At 36.7% G+C, this 18,389-nt stretch overlaps 1 protein-coding gene across 3 annotated transcripts; it reads left to right on the plus strand.

Annotated features, from left to right (window-relative positions):
- The first annotated feature begins 1,111 nt into the window (after positions 1-1,111).
- On the plus strand, positions 1,112-16,469 carry cUnh11orf54 (chromosome Un C11orf54 homolog). Of its 3 annotated transcripts, none has more exons than XM_084413496.1 (8): positions 1,112-1,246; positions 6,872-6,970; positions 7,045-7,118; positions 7,190-7,291; positions 7,612-7,788; positions 8,201-8,350; positions 15,036-15,152; positions 15,286-16,469. In XM_084413496.1, the coding sequence occupies exons 1-8, from the start codon at positions 1,180-1,182 to the stop codon at positions 15,457-15,459; spliced, it is 960 nt and encodes a 319-aa protein (XP_084269622.1). In that variant the 5' UTR covers positions 1,112-1,179; the 3' UTR covers positions 15,460-16,469. The 3 variants fall into 3 exon arrangements, with proteins under 3 accessions (XP_084269622.1, XP_084269623.1, XP_084269624.1); XM_084413497.1 differs by having other exon boundaries at positions 7,217-7,291; positions 15,286-15,597; XM_084413498.1 differs by lacking the exon at positions 7,190-7,291 and having other exon boundaries at positions 15,286-15,597.
- The last annotated feature ends 1,920 nt before the right edge of the window (positions 16,470-18,389 follow it).

The following is an 18,389-nucleotide window of genomic DNA, read 5'->3' on the forward strand; positions in this document are numbered from 1 at the left end:
AATACTAACTCAACCTGAAATTGACATAAAATTACACGAGAATAGAAGGGAAATGGATGAAGTTGTTAGTATAAACAAATATGTTAATGAGTATATAAAAAGCTCACACTACTCATTTCCTCAAATATATACAGATGGTTCGAAGAGTATAGAGACTGGAAGGACAGGGACTGCATTCTATGTTCCAGAGTTTAAGGTGAGGAAGGCTGGAAGGATAACAGATGGCACATCAGTATATACAGCTGAGAGCTATTCTAATGGCACTAGAGTGGGTTTATGAAGTTAGACCTATAAAGGAATATTATGCTCTGATTCAATGGCAGTTCTTGGGAGTTTACAAAACAAATAGAACTGACATTTTAACAGAAATCATGATCAGGTTATACAGTTTACGACAGTTGGGAATAATAATTCAATTTATGTGGGTTCCAGCACACGTGGGAATTCAAGGTAATGAGGAAGCAGACAAAATAGCCAAAGAATCATTAAAAATGAAAGAATCAAATATACACATTTCACTCAGTAGATCAGAAGGAAAACATTTTATTTTAGAAGCGTGCAATAAGAAATGGCAGACAGTTTGGGACTCATGTCATACAGGTCGGCACTATTACAAGGTCCAAAAAAACATAAAGAGAGGCAATATAATTCACAACTTAAGTAGAAGAGAACAAGTTATTTTCACACATTTAAGAACAGGACATTCAAATCTAAATCATACTTTACACATTATAGGGAAGCATAACACAGGTTTATGTGATGTCTGTTTAATAGAGCAGACAGTAGAACATGTATTGAAGAAATGTAAGGCTTATAATAAAGAAAGGAGGATTCTTAAGGAAGAATTACAAGCAGTAGGGTGCCAGGAATTCACTATAACCAACTTATTAAATGATGGTCCAAATTCAGGAAAACAAATAAATGCAATCATGAGATTTATTAAGAATAGTGGGTTATATAATAGGATATAGGAGTATTTAGTTCATTCTTTTCACACTCCATCACAGTAGGTGGCGGTATGCACTTTTAAAGTTGGTTCGCAACCCGCCATAAAGCCAAAAGAAGAAAAAGAACAGTTATGACGTAACGAAGCATAGTTTACTGAAATCACGTGACTTTGGCAGTTTGGAACACTACTGAGTCAGTCAGAGAGAGAGATTAATACACACACCAAGACGGATGGCAAACACTAGCAAGACCGAAAAGTTCCAGCTGCATGTTCCAAATCTCGAGGAATTATGTCAGGGTAATAATCGCATTTCATTGTAATATGTGCAACATTTGTATGGCTATTGCTGCTGCATGTGTAGGCTAACTATTTTTCTTTCATTGTGCTTGAGTAAAACCAAATGACATGAGTCCAAAGTTCAACATGACTATTTTAAATCATTTTGATCTTTACACACATTTAAAGCAGACTAGCAAAATTTAAGGTGTAATAATAAAAAACATATTCTGCTGTGTGTAGCAGACAGTTATAGTATAGTATATAGTACAATCATAGTTGATAGTATTTGAACGAAATTAAGGCCATCAAATATTATTTCTCTATTGATATCCTACTAAATAAAAGGCAGAGGAATTGAAGAATCAATGTTAAACATTTGTTTAAAATCGGCATGAAACGAAATTTGCTAATCTTTCTTTCCAATACGGGTTATTATCGTCTATGGTTATTATGCGCAACAAATATTCTATGAAACAGGTTGCATCGTTTCCGGTTCAGGTCTTTTGTGTGTGTATCATTAAATAAAGAGCTGTTTTTACATTTTTAACATTCGGATAGTAGTGCAAATTGCTTCAATACGTATGTACTTAATCTTGTTTTTTTTTTTTTTGTGTGTGTGTTTTTTTTTTTGTCTAAGTTGAATTTTATAAAATGTTTGTTTTATTTGATTGTATTTATGATATTATGTTGTTAAATGTTTCATTTGTAACTATTTTATTTTTATATTGGAAAATTATTGATCACCTGATTGTATCATCCTGCCCTCATGTTGTTGTTATTTTTAAGTTATGTTATTTAAGAAATTCATAATAGATAATAATAAAGCAATTTAAACTAGTAGGGATGCACCGAAATGAAAATTTTGGCCGATACGATAATTCTTTATATTTGAAAGCCGATAACCGATGTATATTTGCCGATAAATCTTAATCCAAATTTTGATTGATATAACTTTTGAGAGCCTGATTAGAAAAACAAAAGGCTCACCATTAAAAGCCATGTTCCAAGCACTTCAGCATAAATCAAACATACAGTTGTGCTCAAAAGTTTACAAAGCTCTTGCAGAATCTGCAAAAATGTTAATGAATTTAAAGAAGTCTTATTATGCTTTACCACTTTTTCAGCTTTGGTTAGTGTGTAATGTTGCTATTTGAGCATTAAAAAAGATCTGCAAGGTTACAAAACTCCAAGTCCACTTCAAAGGGAGATATTTCAGAATCCCATTTTCAAGAACTACAATGAACAATGTATGTTTGGACTACAAAGAGATTTTTCTGGATCTCATGAAGTCACAATGTTACTCATTTAAATATCTTTGCCCCAGGAATAGGCTAAAAAGGGGACAAGGCCTGTTGAGATTAGAGAAGACTGTGTTGTTGTCGCTATATGTCAAAGAGACACTTTTTTCCACGTTTCCAAAACGATTTTGTTTGACCCTCATAAGGCTGACAAACTTAGAGTTGTTCATTTATTTTAAACACTGTTCATGAACATTATAATTTAACGTTTATCTGTGCGCTGCACATTTTATGGAGAACAGCTTGTATTCTGTTTGCTTTTGTAAGATGGTTCACCGCTCCTTAGGAAAATGATATTTAAAAATGATATTTAAAAAAAAAAAAAGATATTTAAACAAAATAAGAAAAATTTGGACATTTTCATCCTGTTCAAAAGTTTTCACCCCCCTGAAATTGTTTCCTGTTATGATACAGGGGGAATATTGCATGGCTGGAAAAGGCACTCAGCCAATCAGATTCGAGATTCAGAAAGAACTGTTGTGTGTATATATACAAATATTATTGTAGTCATGGAGTTTCCCGATGTGAGCTGTCAGTTTGAAGCAGTTAGTCAGGCCTCCAGAGACAGTGCTCTAATCAAGACCCAAATCCACACGACTGTCCAAAAAACGCGGTTTGATATTTCTGGTGTTCTCTACGTCACAAACTATGTTTGAACCAATCACGTCACTGTGCAGGTGGGCTTTAGCATATCATTACTATGCTTTGAAGCAGGGGAGTCTCAATAGAAGCCTGGTAATCCCATTATATTTTTCTGTTGATATGAAAAATCGGGGACATTTAGCAATAGAGTGGGTGAATTAAGTATATGATGTATATTACGATGTTATGATGAACTATATTCCTTTCTCCACTGACATTCTAAGTTTTTCAAAGCATTTCTAAGGATACTGATTTTTAGAAGGCAAACTGAGATGGTGAACGGGAACATGGTTTGTATAACAATAACAACACATCATTAGCTGTTTGATAATGTAGTCAAGCAAAAGGCTAATCATATTAATTACCATTATGTGTCCGACATTGTAGAGAGCGATACATAAAATGCATTACCATTGTTATGACTGGCTCAAAGCCATGGCAAATGAATGGAGGAGATAATGAGTTGATTTGCAATAATGAACATTTATTAACATAAACAGAACAATAAGTAAACATGGTCATCTATAATGTCTGTCTGGTGCATGGATGTTAGTGTATCAAAGATAGAAAACAAAATACTCCAAAACCAATAACAAAATAAAGTTAAACAAACAGCCTAAGCTTTTATAGAGGGAAGAACAGGTGGACGTCGCTCCCTTGATGAGCCTCCTAGCCACACCCACTGGCCAGCCTTAGCAGGAAGAGTTGGAGACCTGTCACACCATTCTTATATAATGACTTGTATGACAGCCTGTATAATTAACTCTTCCACTTCTTCTTCTGAATCAGTTTCGAGGCTGAATCACAGGCTGTGGATAGCGTTTGAGCCACGAGTCTTAGGTCTCATCATGGGTTCAGACTCCCTCTAAGGAGCTGAAGCAAAGGCTGGCGGCGTTCTGTTAAAAGAGCACTGCGCAGAAGAGGAATGAGAGGACATACAGTGAGGAAAATAAGTATTTGAACACCCTGCTATTTTGCAAGTTCTCCCACTTAGAAATCATGGAGGGGTCTGAAATTGTCATCGTAGGTGCATGGCCACTGTGAGAGACATAATATAAAAAAAAAATCCAGAAATCACAATGTATGATTTTTTAACTATTTATTTGTATGATACAGCTGCAAATAAGTATTTGAACACCTGAGAAAATCAATGTTAATATTTGGTACAGTAGCCTTTGTTTGCAATTACAGAGGTCAAACGTTTCCTGTAGTTTTTCACCAGGTTTGCACACTCTGCAGGAGGGATTTTGGCCCACTCCTCCACACAGATCTTCTCTAGATCAGTCAGGTTTCTGGGCTGTCGCTGAGAAACACGGAGTTTGAGCTCCCTCCAAAGATTCTCTATTGGGTTTAGGTCTGGAGACTGGCTAGGCCACGCCAGAACCTTGATATGCTTCTTACAGAGCCACTCCTTGGTTATCCTGGCTGTGTGCTTCGGGTCATTGTCATGTTGGAAGACCCAGCCTCGACCCATCTCCAATGCTCTAACTGAGGGAAGGAGGTTGTTCCCCAAAATCTCGCAATACATGGCCCCGGTCATCCTCTCCTTAATACAGTGCAGTCGCCCTGTCCCATGTGCAGAAAAACACCCCCAAAGCATGATGCTACCACCCCCATGCTTCACAGTAGGGATGGTTTTCTTGGGATGGTACTCATCATTCTTCTTCCTCCAAACACGTTTAGTGGAATTATGACCAAAAAGTTCTATTTTGGTCTCATCTGACCACATGACTTTCTCCCATGACTCCTCTGGATCATCCAAATGCTCATTGGCAAACTTAAGACGGGCCTTGACATGTGCTGGTTTAAGCAGGGGAACCTTCCGTGCCATGCATGATTTCAAACCATGACGTCTTAGTGTATTACCAACAGTAACCTTGGAAACGGTGGTCCCAGCTCTTTTCAGGTCATTGACCAGCTCCTCCCGTGTAGTTCTGGGCTGATTTCTCACCTTTCTTAGGATCATTGAGACCCCACGAGGTGAGATCTTGCATGGAGCCCCAGTCCGAGGGAGATTGACAGTCATGTTTAGCTTCTTCCATTGCTCCAACAGTGGACCTTTTTTCACCAAGCTGCTTGGCAATTTCCCCGTAGCCCTTTCCAGCCTTGTGGAGGTGTACAATTTTGTCTCTAGTGTCTTTGGACAGCTCTTTGGTCTTGGCCATGTTAGTAGTTGGATTCTTACTGATTGTATGGGGTGGACAGGTGTCTTTATGCAGCTAACGACCTCAAACAGGTGCATCTAATTTAGGATAATTAAAGGAGTGGAGGTGGACATTTTAAAGGCAGACTAACAGGTCTTTGAGGGTCAGAATTCTAGCTGATAGACAGGTGTTCAAATACTTATTTGCAGCTGTATCATACAAATAAATAGTTAAAAAATCATATATTGTGATTTCTGGATTTTTTTTTTTAGATTATGTCTCTCACAGTGGACATGCACCTACGATGACAATTTCAGACCTCTCCATGATTTCCAAGTGGGAGAACTTGCAAAATAGCAGGGTGTTCAAATACTTATTTTCCCCACTGTATATATTTTAGATTATTTTTGCACCTCAAGGAAGCGCTCAGAGAAAGACTCCACCGCACTCCCAAAAAGGCCAGAGGCCTGTTGCATTTCAGAGTAGGTTTAGAGTTGACAAAACAATAAAAATCAAATCTGGTTTAGATCAGGGTCAGTGGGCTCACAATGCTCTCATGGAGCTCAACTAGAGTAACTACCAGCTTCTTGTTCACCACTCTAACCAATGCCCTTCTCCATTGATTGCTCAGTTTGGAAAGGGGGCCAGCTCTAGGATATAATCAATTTTAGGTTCTTATAAGGCAATTTTGTCTACAATTTTTCCAGTATAAACTGCTTTAATTTGGAACAAGAGATATAGAGGGAATGGCTTTATTGCATCTGATATTTGTCACTTATATCAAAGCTGATTAGTCCAGTTTTGTTTTGCAATCTCTTACCCAGAATAAAACCTGCTCCAGAACGCAAGTTACCATGGCAATGAACACCGCTAAAAACCAATCCACCTTCTTGAGCCAGAAAAACCAGAGCTTGATAAAACTAATCTCAAACTGAAACTGTCTTCATGCAACTGGCCTCAGAAGGGTTCATCGGTGCGTTAAGGAGGATAGGGAGAATAAGGCTTTCTCAGAGTCCTTTATACAGTATCAGTCCGGGTAATCCACAAATGTCTGTCCAGCACAAAGAGACTCCTCATACTATGGCCAACATTTTTGTAGCCAGGTCTGTAGCGCTGCAGAGCTCTTTAAACAGTTCTGAGTCAGGGCTATATATTCAGGGCTATTTTGTGTTTCAGCATCTTGGCCTGAAACGCTTGCAGAGGGCCAGCTTTCTGGCAGAAGCCTGACTGAGGGAACCTCTCGTCTAGTTGGCTGAGGGTGGGTTCAGTGGTGGAAGACCATTCCAGGCCAAGCTTTTTCACTGCCTTGGTCATGATGTGGAGGATTTCCTCATCTATAGCATCAGGGAAATCGCTCATGTCGCTGCAGTGTGTTGCAGAGTCCTTCATATGGCTGCGAGACCAATCTTCCAAACCGGACTCTGCCGTAGACATGGTGTCGCCATTATCCTTATCCAATGCTCCAAGAGAGACTAGGCTGGATACTAGGCTCAGGAATGATCTAAGATTTTTAGGGCTTCCATACTTTATAGTGACTAATATATTTGTATGTATTACAGTGCTGGAATCAGGACTGAATAAGAATTTTTCTGATGTAAAAGTGTCTGTTGCTGACTGTCCAGATCTTACACAAGAGCCTTTCAGGTTTCCTGTCAAGGGTGAGTACAGATGTATGTCTGTATATGTCAAGGTGTAACAGGCTCTTTAAACAACACTTGTTACTTTGTATTAGGTATTTGTGGCAAACCACGTATTACTGATGTGGGAGGTGTACCCTATCTGATTCCTCTGGTCCAACTGGACAAGGTGCGTTAATGAACTGTAAATGTAATTTCAGAAAGAAGCACATTTGTAAAACTAACCGATTCCCCTCAAAGGTTTACAACATGAACCTTGTGTCCAAGGAGGTGGAGCTACCTGGTGCATTTATTCTTGGTGCTGGTGCTGTCTCCTCCAAGACAATTGGGATAAATGGAGAGGTCTGTATAGCTACACTAAAACCAGTGGCAGTTTTTACACATTAGAATTTCAAGACCTAAAAAAATTAACGGTCCTTTTAGTACTTTTACAAATATGTTTAAATTGATGTTAATTTGCAGTGGCATTCATAAATGAAAATGTTTACTTCTGCATAGTGCTACATATGGTGGTTTCGGTCTAAAATCCAAAACACTGTCGTATCTACCAGCAAAATATAATTTAAAAAAGTCATATCACTATAAAACCTATTTTTCTTCTTGTCGGTTTAATAAAGAGTTCAATGGGGTTTTTAACACTTTATTGTCTTGTTTTCTCCTAGTTAATGCCTCTGGTGCTGACCGAAGCTGAGGGGAGACCTGCAGTGAATGGCAGTTATTTTTCCTCCATCAACCCAGTGGATGGAAAATGTCTGCAGGAAAAGTACAGTGACAGGTTTCATGACTGTGACTTTGGCCTCCTTGCAAACCTTTATGCATGTGAGGGCAAACCTGGAAAGGTAAGAACCATGGGGACTTTGCATCTCTGTACAACCTCAGTACTTTTGAGTTACTACATGGAGATTTTCCTTTAATAATGGCTATAAGTAATGAAAAGATTATTAGGAGTGAGCTACTTATAATTATTAAAGGAACCCAAAAAAACACTTCAAATGTTTTGTTTGAATATTTATACCACCATTCAAAAGTTTTGGGCCAGTAAGTGTTGAGTTGAGCTAAAATACAGTAAAATAACTGTTTTTATATTTGAATATATTTTACAGTTTTGAAATTGTATTCCTTTGATGGCAAAGCTGAATATTCTGCAACCATTACTTCAGTCTTCAGTGTCACATAGTCCTTCAGAAGTCATGAATCATACTGACTTCAAACTTTTAAATGTAACAAGGTTTGAAATAACTACAATTGCAGGTCATTGAGGTGAGAGCCTGCAGAAGGATTGGAGAGGACAGTCTTGTGAGCTGCATGAGAAAGACCATGGAAGAACATTATGAGGAGAAAAGCATGGCCCTGGGGGGAACTTTTGTCATACAAAAGGGGAAGGCAAAGATCCATATCATGGTAATAATTTTAAAAAATTATATTTGTAGGGCCTATAATGCACAAGATTATGGAAATTAAAATAGTAAAAATAATACATTAGCACATGCAGTTTCTAAATAATATGCATTTGAGTAATTATTGGATTTTGTAATTTGTATGGATGACTATCACAGCCTCGTAAATTACTATATTACTATTTTCTATATTTACAGCGTTGTCAACTCTATAGACAATAACAAAAAATCAAATTATCTAAACTTTTATGGACATATGTGTTAAGTTCACCTAAAGATTTTGATATCTATGGAAGTAAAATAATGTCAAATGTTTTTGAAATAAAAAAGCCTGTTGAATTGCACTACTTGAAAAAAATAGGCATTGCATTAACCATGCTTGCATTTTAATGCATTGTATTTTTAGGGCTTGCATTTTTATGGGCTGAAATTCAACATGGTTGAATATTTAAGCTGTGAATATTTCTATTAAAAACATTTCAAACACATTTTCATTATTAGAAATTCAATAGGCCTAATCCATATTCACCTTTCATATTTCACTTCCAAAATATTCAAACTGTTTAAAAATACAACCTATAATATTCAACAGGCAATTTCGGTCCATTTTATTTCGCTTTGCAAATTCGCTTCCACAAATTCAGTGGTTCAAATTCGACAGTAAATTCAACATTGACATCCAGGAACTGCAGGAAAAGCAGTAGATTGCCGAGCATACTCTCCATCTGCTGTTAGTCGATCTCACCAGCAGGTGGTGCAAAAGCGCGTGTTGTTGACGAAGACCAGCAACAGTTAGAACAAGTAATTCATTCATAAAATGAAAATGATTATCTGTGTCAATATATGCGGAAAAGATGATAAACACACAAAAGCTGTGTTTGTTTCATTCAATAACTTCATTGTTACTTTCCCTGTGTAGCCTACATGTTATCAACTTTCTCTATGAACGGGATTATAATCAGTTTCCCTCAATACCTCATACCTCAATATCAAGGGATTCCCCTTCCGTTGGGACAAAACGCTTAACGTAGCTTAATGGACTAATACAGTGATATAAAAGACCAAACTCGCACCTTATTGGGGATGTAGGCTGTAGGCTACTATATAAGCTACAGGCAAGCAGATGGACTCAGAATATGAATTTAACGCGCAAAGTTTCATGCTGAGCGTTTCGTGATATACTGGCATAAAATCAACACTTGATCAACAGTTGAGTAACACTTTCTCTTCTATTCTCTCTCTCTCTCTCTCTCTCTCTCTCTCTCTCTATATATATATATATACAGGTGCTGGTCATAAAATTAGAATATCATCAAAAAGTTGATTTATTTCAAGAATTCAACTTAACAGGTGAAACTAATATATTATATAGACTCATTACATGCAAACTGAGATATTTCAAGCCTTTATTTGTTATAATTTTGATGATTATGGCTTACAGCTTATGAAACCAAGAAATCAAAATCCCAGAAAATTTGAATATTACTTAAGACCAATACAAAAAAAGGATTTTTAGAAATGCTGGCCAACTGAAAAGTATGAACATGAAAAGTATGAGCATGTACAGCACTCAATACTTTGTTGGGGCTCCTTTTGCCTGAATTACTGCAGCAATGTGGCGTGGCATGGAGTCGATCAGTCTGTGGCACTGCTCAGGTGTTATGAGAGCCCTGGTTGCTGTGATAGGGGCCTTCAGCTCTTCTGCATTGTTGGGTCTGGCGTATCGCATCTTCCTCTTCACAATACCCCATAGATTTTCTATAGGGTTAAGGTCAGGTGAGTTTGCTGGCCAATTAAGAACAGGGATACCATGGTCCTTAAACCAGGTACTGGAAGCTTTGGCACTGTGTGCAGTTGCCAAGTCCTGTTGGAAAATTAAATCTGCATCTCCATAAAGTTGGTCAGCAGCAGGAAGCATGAAGTGCTCTAAAACTTCCTGGTAGATGGCTGTGTTGACCTTGGACCTCAGAAAACACAGTGGACCAACACCAGCCGATGACATGGCACCCCAAACCATCACTGACTGTGGAAACTTCACACTGGACTTCAAGCATCTTGGATTGTGTGCCTCTCCATTCTTCCTCCAGACTCTGGGACCTTGGTTTCCAAATGAGATGCAAAATTTGCTCTCATCAGAAAAAAGGACTTTGGTCCACTGTGCTTTATTAAATCCAGAATCAACGCAGCCGTCTACCAGGACATTTCCAGAGCACTTCATGCTTCCTTCATTCTCCAGCAGGATTTGCACCTGCCCACACTGCCAGAATAACCAAAACCTGGTTCAATGACCATGGGATTACTGTGTAATTACTGTGTGATTTCATGTAATATTCTAATTTTCTGGGATTTTGATTTCATGGTTTCATAATCTGTAAGCCATAATCATCAAAATTATAACAAATAAAGGCTTGAAATATCCCAGTTTGCATGTAATGAGTCTATATAATATATTAGTTTCACCTGTTAAGTTGAATTCTTGAAATAAATCAACTTTTTAATGATATTCTAATTTTATGACCAGCACCTGTATATGCCTACGTGTATTGCATTAGCTTAAACTGGGAAGAGTCATAGCACTTGCATATTGTTGTCCTCCTATTGTTAGTTTAACTGTAAATCGCTTTGGATAAAAGCGTCTGCTAAATGACTTGACATGAAATGAAATTGGCTTGACATTGGACATTCGCACATTTAGGGACCGTCTCTAAAGTTGCATAAAACATTGGCATACACGTTTCTAACTTCAATAGCAAACTTAAATTTATTTGAATAAATATCAAAAATCCAAAGGGTGCGCATTATGCCTGACACTACATGAACACTTTACAGTTGGTTTTATGACTAAGTCGTTCTATTCAAATGCTATCGAAGTTAGAAACGTGTATACCAAAGTCATATACACTTTATGAGACGGTCCCTAAATGTGCGAATGTCCAACGTCAAGCCAACTTTATGCCAGTCTATCACTGGGAAACGCTCAGCATTAAGCTTTGTGCGTTATTCTGAGTCCATCTGCTTGCCTGCGAGTTTGGTCTTTTATATCACTGTAATTAGTCCATTAAGCTACGTTAAGCGTTTTATATGTCCAGCAGGGGAATCCTTAAGTATTGAGGGAAACCCTAATAGCCTGCATGAGGCACATCGCCACAATATAAAGTTAAGGCAACTAAACAACCAAGAGAAATATATGTCAACCTCAAAAATGTAACATTGGATCTGTACATCCGCATTGGGGAATAACATTAATCTTGTTCATGGTAAAGAAAGATGCATGTAGGCTACACAGGAAAAGTAACCCTGAAGACACTGAATTTAACATAAAACAGCCGTCATAATAATCACAAATACACTTACATTGCTGTAAATGAGTTTTATGAATGAATGGCTTGTTCTAACTGTTGCTGGTCTTCGTCAACAACACAAGCTTTTGCACCACCTGCTGGTGAGATCGACTAACAGCAGATGGAGAGTATGCTCGGCAATCTACTGCTTTTCCTGCAGTTCCTGGATGTCAATGTTGAATTTACTGTCGAATTTGTACCACTGAATTTGTGGAAGCGAATTTGCAAAGCGAAATAAAATGTATTTGCAGATCACTTGAGTTTTGTAGAACATCCTAGCTTGGTTTAATTTATAACACATCTGTAAATACTCTTTTTATTGATACTTTTCAATCAAAGTGTTACAAAAATAACAAAGACAATACAACATTTGTTGAGTCAGGTACAATAAAAAAAGATTATGAATGCTTGCACCCAGACACTCAAATACAATATAAATGAAAATAATAATAGTAAATTAAAATATATGCATTTAAATAACAGTAATTATAAATAATAATATATATAGACAAAATAAAGAAGTAATTGAAACAATACTGAGAAAAACAACAAAAAGACGTATGCATGCACCTATGTAAACGATTATTACCATTAGTGGGAAAACAGAATACAATTTCTTTGTAAAAAAATGTTTATTCTTTGCTCTCTGTTTATTAATAAATCATGAGAGAGAGAACAGCAGGGACCAAATGCAGAGAATGGTCATAGGCGCTGATCCAGTGGGTGCACGAGGGCTCGAGCGCATAATGGCCGAGCATCCACAGAAAAACACGAAATATTCTCCATTAATTTTAACCAATCAAAAAATCGATTGAGATTTGGGAACCTTTCTGATTGGTGGATCTCACATTGGGACCTTACGGTCTTAATAGAGTGGTGCAGGTATGACGTCACTTTGTAGGCCAATCGGCAGTTAGCATCACACTGGTTCCCTCGACACAAACCCAATAGGATTTTTACATAGACTTTGGGATTATTGCAAAAAACAAGCTCTTTGATCAACAAAAGTTTATGATACTTACATGTTTTGTCCATCAAGATAATTTTCACAGATGAACACAACTTGTATGAATTTTGAATCGTAAATGCAGTCGCCAGAAGTAAAAAAGCTAAAGGTAGGCAATTAATGAACTACACCACGGTCTTACGACTTCAACTAAGCTTCCGACAACTCTTTCAGTTATCTAAAAACATTTTCCCTGACAGTTTGAGTTAGAATTGTTTATAAGAGCACAACTATAAGCTTAACGAGGCTGTATACCTGTTTGGCGTGATGACGTTTAATGTCCCCGACAGCTTCTGTAGTCACATTTAGCCACTTAGCAACCGTCTTTTTCAAGACACTTAACAACTTTTATAAATCATGAGTGGGGTAATACTGATGTATTTTATGTTGTAGAATAAAATGTGCAAATTGTTTAGTCAAGATCCTTATTTCAGAGCCCTTTAACCAAAAACCTATTAAAAAAAACATTGACCATGGGACGATGACTGATGTGATAACTGCACCACTCTATACAGTTCTACCATTATATTTAGTGTTAAAACATATCTGACTCAAAAGCTTGTGCTGTCTGTTTTTCTCACAACGATAAATTGCAGTTTAAGTATACTAATTTAACTAAAAACTCATCGTGTATATCAGCGAGCGAGTGACTTGCGACAACACTCATGTAAATAAAGATGAGTTTTAGTTTGGTTGGTAATGTGTTTGCAATCTGCCTGTTTCTTTTTACGAGACACCGCCATCCTGCCATCACACCGAAAAAAAGACTTGTACTCTTGAAAAACGAACAAGTACAAAGTATTGAGTAATGAGCATGTTAAAACGTTTTTTACGGGTTTTTTGGGGGGTTGGGCTGGGGTTTGTGGGGGGTTGGGCTGGGGTTTGTGGAGGGTGGGCACCCACCGTCAGAAACCTAAATCGGCGGCTATGGGAAGGGTAGCACCGTAGTACGTAATGAATTTTTTTTTAAGCATGAAAGAAATGGTTGCCAAATTGCTTAAAACGGTTCTGTATTGCCAAGTTTTGTCTATCTATTTTTTTCTATGTGAATAAACTGCAAAACTGCAGGAGGTCTGCACAACCGATGAAATTAGCTGGGTAAATACAACTTGAGAGGGTTTTCTCAAGTTGATAACTCCCAGTTAACGGAAACTGTCTGAGGCTAATTTGAATGGGAAAGCTGATGTTGGAAGAGCTCATGTGGTGGAGTTATTTGAAAAAAACTCACAAATTTATCACCAAACCCAATTTTTTTTAAACGTATAAAATAAATAGTCCCACTCAAAAAAGTCGAAAGCATTCTCATCGAGAGAGATCAGGGCCTCTGGCACAAATAAAGCCAGACGAGGTGTAACTTGTTAGGGATTCTTCAAAAACTGAGAGAAGCAGTGTGGAAAGCTGAGGAGAAAAAAAAACCTCTGCAGGGATTTTCTGCTCTGTATCTGTGTAATGGCTTTCAGAATTTTAGTTGGACTAATAGGATCATCAAATTTGGCTTTTGATTCACTATTGATTTGTGGGATGTTGAGATTTAAAAAAAAAAAAAAAAATTGTCAAAAAGATCAGAACATTTAAAGGAGTTTGACTGGTACAAAGAAGAGTAAAAAAATAATTGATTGAATAATTGAAGTCTAAGTTGAAATGCAAGTGCTTTTCCTGGCTTATCAGCACCAAACTTATAGAAACGGTGTCATGATTTAAGTAAGCTGCTTAGTATAGCTAGTAGAAAGAAGATATATTCAGATTATTAAAAAAGCCTTTTCATTATATAATGGAGTTGGATGTTGTACATATTTCTGGTCCAATTTACCAATCTGTTCATAGTTCACAGAGCTTTTTATTACGCAACTTCTTGATTTAAGCAGAACGAGAAATTATTTTCCATGCAAATAAGCTTTGAGCATTTCCAAAAGATTAGATACAGAAATCCCTTCCGTAAAGTTGATCTCAAGAAAAGTTGATCTTTTAAAAAAAGAAGAAAAAAAAATTTATTCTGATAAGTGTAACACATTCATTCTCCAAACACGAGAAGACATACAACAAGGGCTTTTTTTATCAAATTAATCCTGCTTTGGTGAGCCGACCTTTCAAAAAAATAAAAAAATCGTACTGATCCCAAACTGTTGAATGGTAGTGTACATAGTCCGTTTTCAGATGTAATGTTGTGATTCTTTTTTCTTTTTTTTTCTTTTTTGGTGAAAGCAGTCACTGTTAAACTCTGTAGATGTTTATATAGCTACTTGAACTATGATTAAGATTAAATTTAAAATTAAAATGTTACAACATAAATTATGGAAGTTCCTTACATGTGTGTGTAAACTTTTCACTGCTCTGTCTTTAAGCCACGTGAATTCTCTACCTGCCCTCTTAACACCAATAAGGACGTCGATAACTGGCTCAGGCATTTTGAAGTCAGTGCACCATTGATCTTTCAAACTGTCATGGTGTCCAGAGACCCAGTGAGTACCAACCCAGTAGCAATGTCATACCATCCTTTTTTTCTGACAATATTATTTTGAATCTTTGCTAAATATTTCATATTAACTAAAGTTTGTTGTACCCAGTTTAATTTCTGTTGTGCACAATTCACAGGGTCTTGACCTGAGAGTGGAGCATACCCATGGCTTCAGTCACCATGGTGAGGGGGGCCATTACTACATAGATACCACCCCAAACACAGTAGAGTACCTAGGATACTTCCTCCCTGCTGAGTTCCTATACCGAATCGACCGACCCACAGAGACACACAATGTTGGCCGAGATTAAACTGTTGACAGTTCTGATTTTTTTTATGATGTAAAAGCATTTAAAATGCAAATAATTAATTTGCTTTGTTACTCAGACCACTTTATATTGATGAATAATAAAATAAATATAATAAGTCTTGAAATTATAATTGAGAGGATTGACCACTATTCATAATCTCTACATTTTGTACTTGCTATTCAAGCCATTTCAATTAGCAACATTTTTACATTAATTTCAGAGGGAAATTAGCCTATTAGAATATTCCTAAAAGTGAATTTTGACACTTTTTGCTAGTGACAGACTTGCAACACTGGGCATACTCGCATTAGAGACAGTTGCCTTGTACTGTACCCAAGCACGATTTAAAATTCCTGTTCTCAATAAAGTTAGAACCCGACGGGGTATTCCAGAAAGCAGGTTGTGCAACAAAACCGGGTAAGTTTACACATAAGCAGGGGCGTAATTTCCTATGGGGGGGGACATGTCTCTCTCGAGTTCTCTTTCGCGCTTGAACTAACAATAACACACACATTAATGCCAAAATGTCTGTTTTGTCGAGTATCCTCACAAGAGTCTTAAATGAGTTAAATAAAATCTTAAATGTAAGTAAAGAGTAGTGAGAGAATGAGACGCCAGAGATCCTGTCAGCGGCAGATCTTTAAGTGACAGCAGCCACTAATTCGTCAGTAAAGTTAACTAAAGGGAACAGAGAAAAAAACTGATCTTGATTAATAAGCATTAATCTTTATTTCATTTGTAATTTATGCAGTGCAGACTGTTTTATAACCTTATTCAATTTCTGTATATTTCATACCTGTTAGACAGGAAAGGCACAGGTAAATATGACATTTATTATGGGTTTGTGTGAGGACTGTTTTAAGTTCACTTAAATTAAAGGTTATATTTTTTGAAGCCTAATAAATGTTTAAAATTTTGGGGGAAATCATTTTCATTGAGACATCAGTAGCTCTATTAATATCAGTGATAATGGCCTTCATTCATAAAAAGATGCCATTAAACAATTATTTAAAATATACTGTCTTTGTTGTTTCTACATTACAGTGGAAATTGACTCTCACATTATTTACATTTTATTTAGACACAACACATTAATGGCTAACATTTTTGACTTTGTAAAGTCTTGGCGATCGACCCCTATTAAACAATAAAGAAAGTAAGACATATTTTTCTTATACATAGTTTAGTAGCCTACTATTCTTTTTGGTAGAATTTATCATTATAATCAAATTGTTTCCTGGATTTTGTATCACCATAGTCCCTAAATGTATGTAAATGCAGGAAATGGGATTCAAATCGAAAACATTTTCTCCCTCCCTAAAGAAAACAAACAGGATGAGCTTTCTGCCGTCTTGGTCTCCATGAACTGGAGCGCATCACAGACATGAACCAAAACTCTGTAGGCTACTTGCCTCAGTCACGATAAGAATAATGTCTATAGAAAGCTTGAGGGAACAAATATTCTCTGATTATGTAATCCAAATGAAACCAACAAGAGGTACAGAGGTAATCTGCTCAAACGTATATGTTTATTATGTGTATGAGTACTTCCCAATGAGGAAAGGAAAGGGCATTAGAGTGAAAATCTTGCTCTATTTAAATGTAAATCGCTCTGAATTAACGTAGAAATGGATTCAAAAATTATGTCAAAATGTTCCGATATTGTTTCATTAAAGTTTATAATTATTCTATAAAAGATACTTTTAACAGCAGCAATATAAGAAAAAACATCCCCCCTCTGCTTTTTTCACAAATCGCAAATGTATATATAAATATACTATGCACAATATGCATATGGTTCACAACAAGGTCCATAATATGCATTTAGAAAGTAAATAGTATGGAATTTTATTTTGTGCTCATCATGTGACTTTAAGTATAACTTCTATACCAAATATAATGTTAAGACTTGTAGGCCTTGTTTCAAAGACAGGTGTAAGGGTTCTTCTATAAAATTTTCAGGAGACTTTCATAGAGTCAACAAAGTGTAATTTTATTGACTGCAACACTTAAGTACTGATCAAACATTGTGCAAAAAAAAAAAAAAAAAAAAACGACACCAAAAAAACACTGACTACAGTATAAATGGGACATCATTCTGAGTTCTGGGTCTCAGATGTTTCTCAGGGATACCTCACCAGAACTAACCCAGCCACAGAAAATGAATCCTTTAACAAACCAGACCAAACCATTTTTATAATTACAGGGGTCTCACAAATATTCTAATTCCATTAGGCTACATCAAACTTAAAGGGGGAAATATATATATATATATATATATATACACATAAACTCAAATAAACATAGAATCACATTTACCATAAAGCAATAATGAAAATACACTTAAACATACACACACACACAAAAAAAAATCCTTTAAACACATTCGATTTAAAGGCAGGGTAGGTAGGATTTATTAAAAATTAAAGATCCAAATTTGTTAAAACTTTCTATATATATCAATACATAATTAAAATGTAAGAACTCTGAAAAAAAGAGTATAAAAATCAAGTGACTCTAGACCGTTTAATCTGTATTAAACACAGCTCATTATTTCGATTCGGGGACGAATCAAAGGATTGGCTTAGGCGACTGTCACTCTCTCGCAACCATGGCAACCACCCTTTTGCCACACAGCACCTGCCCACTTGCGCGCGACCGTTTGATTTGAGGAGTGCGAGAGGCACGGAACCTGATCACACCTCCGTCCAGTAGATGGCGGTAATGCACTATGTTTGCAAGCTGCCAATAAAATCTATCGAAGAAGAAGAAGAAGGCACTGAACCTAGGAATACCAAAACAATGGCAGAGAAAGAGCAATCTAAATTTACAGTACCGGCATATGCAGTTAGTGAAGGCAAACCAGGCAAAAAAATGCCCCTTCCCCTCCGCTTGTCTCAGGTAAATAATGCGTCCTCTAGCTCAGCGGT

This window comes from Rutilus rutilus (genome assembly GCF_951802725.1).
Source record: "Rutilus rutilus genome assembly, chromosome: 7".
NCBI lineage: Eukaryota > Metazoa > Chordata > Actinopteri > Cypriniformes > Leuciscidae > Rutilus > Rutilus rutilus.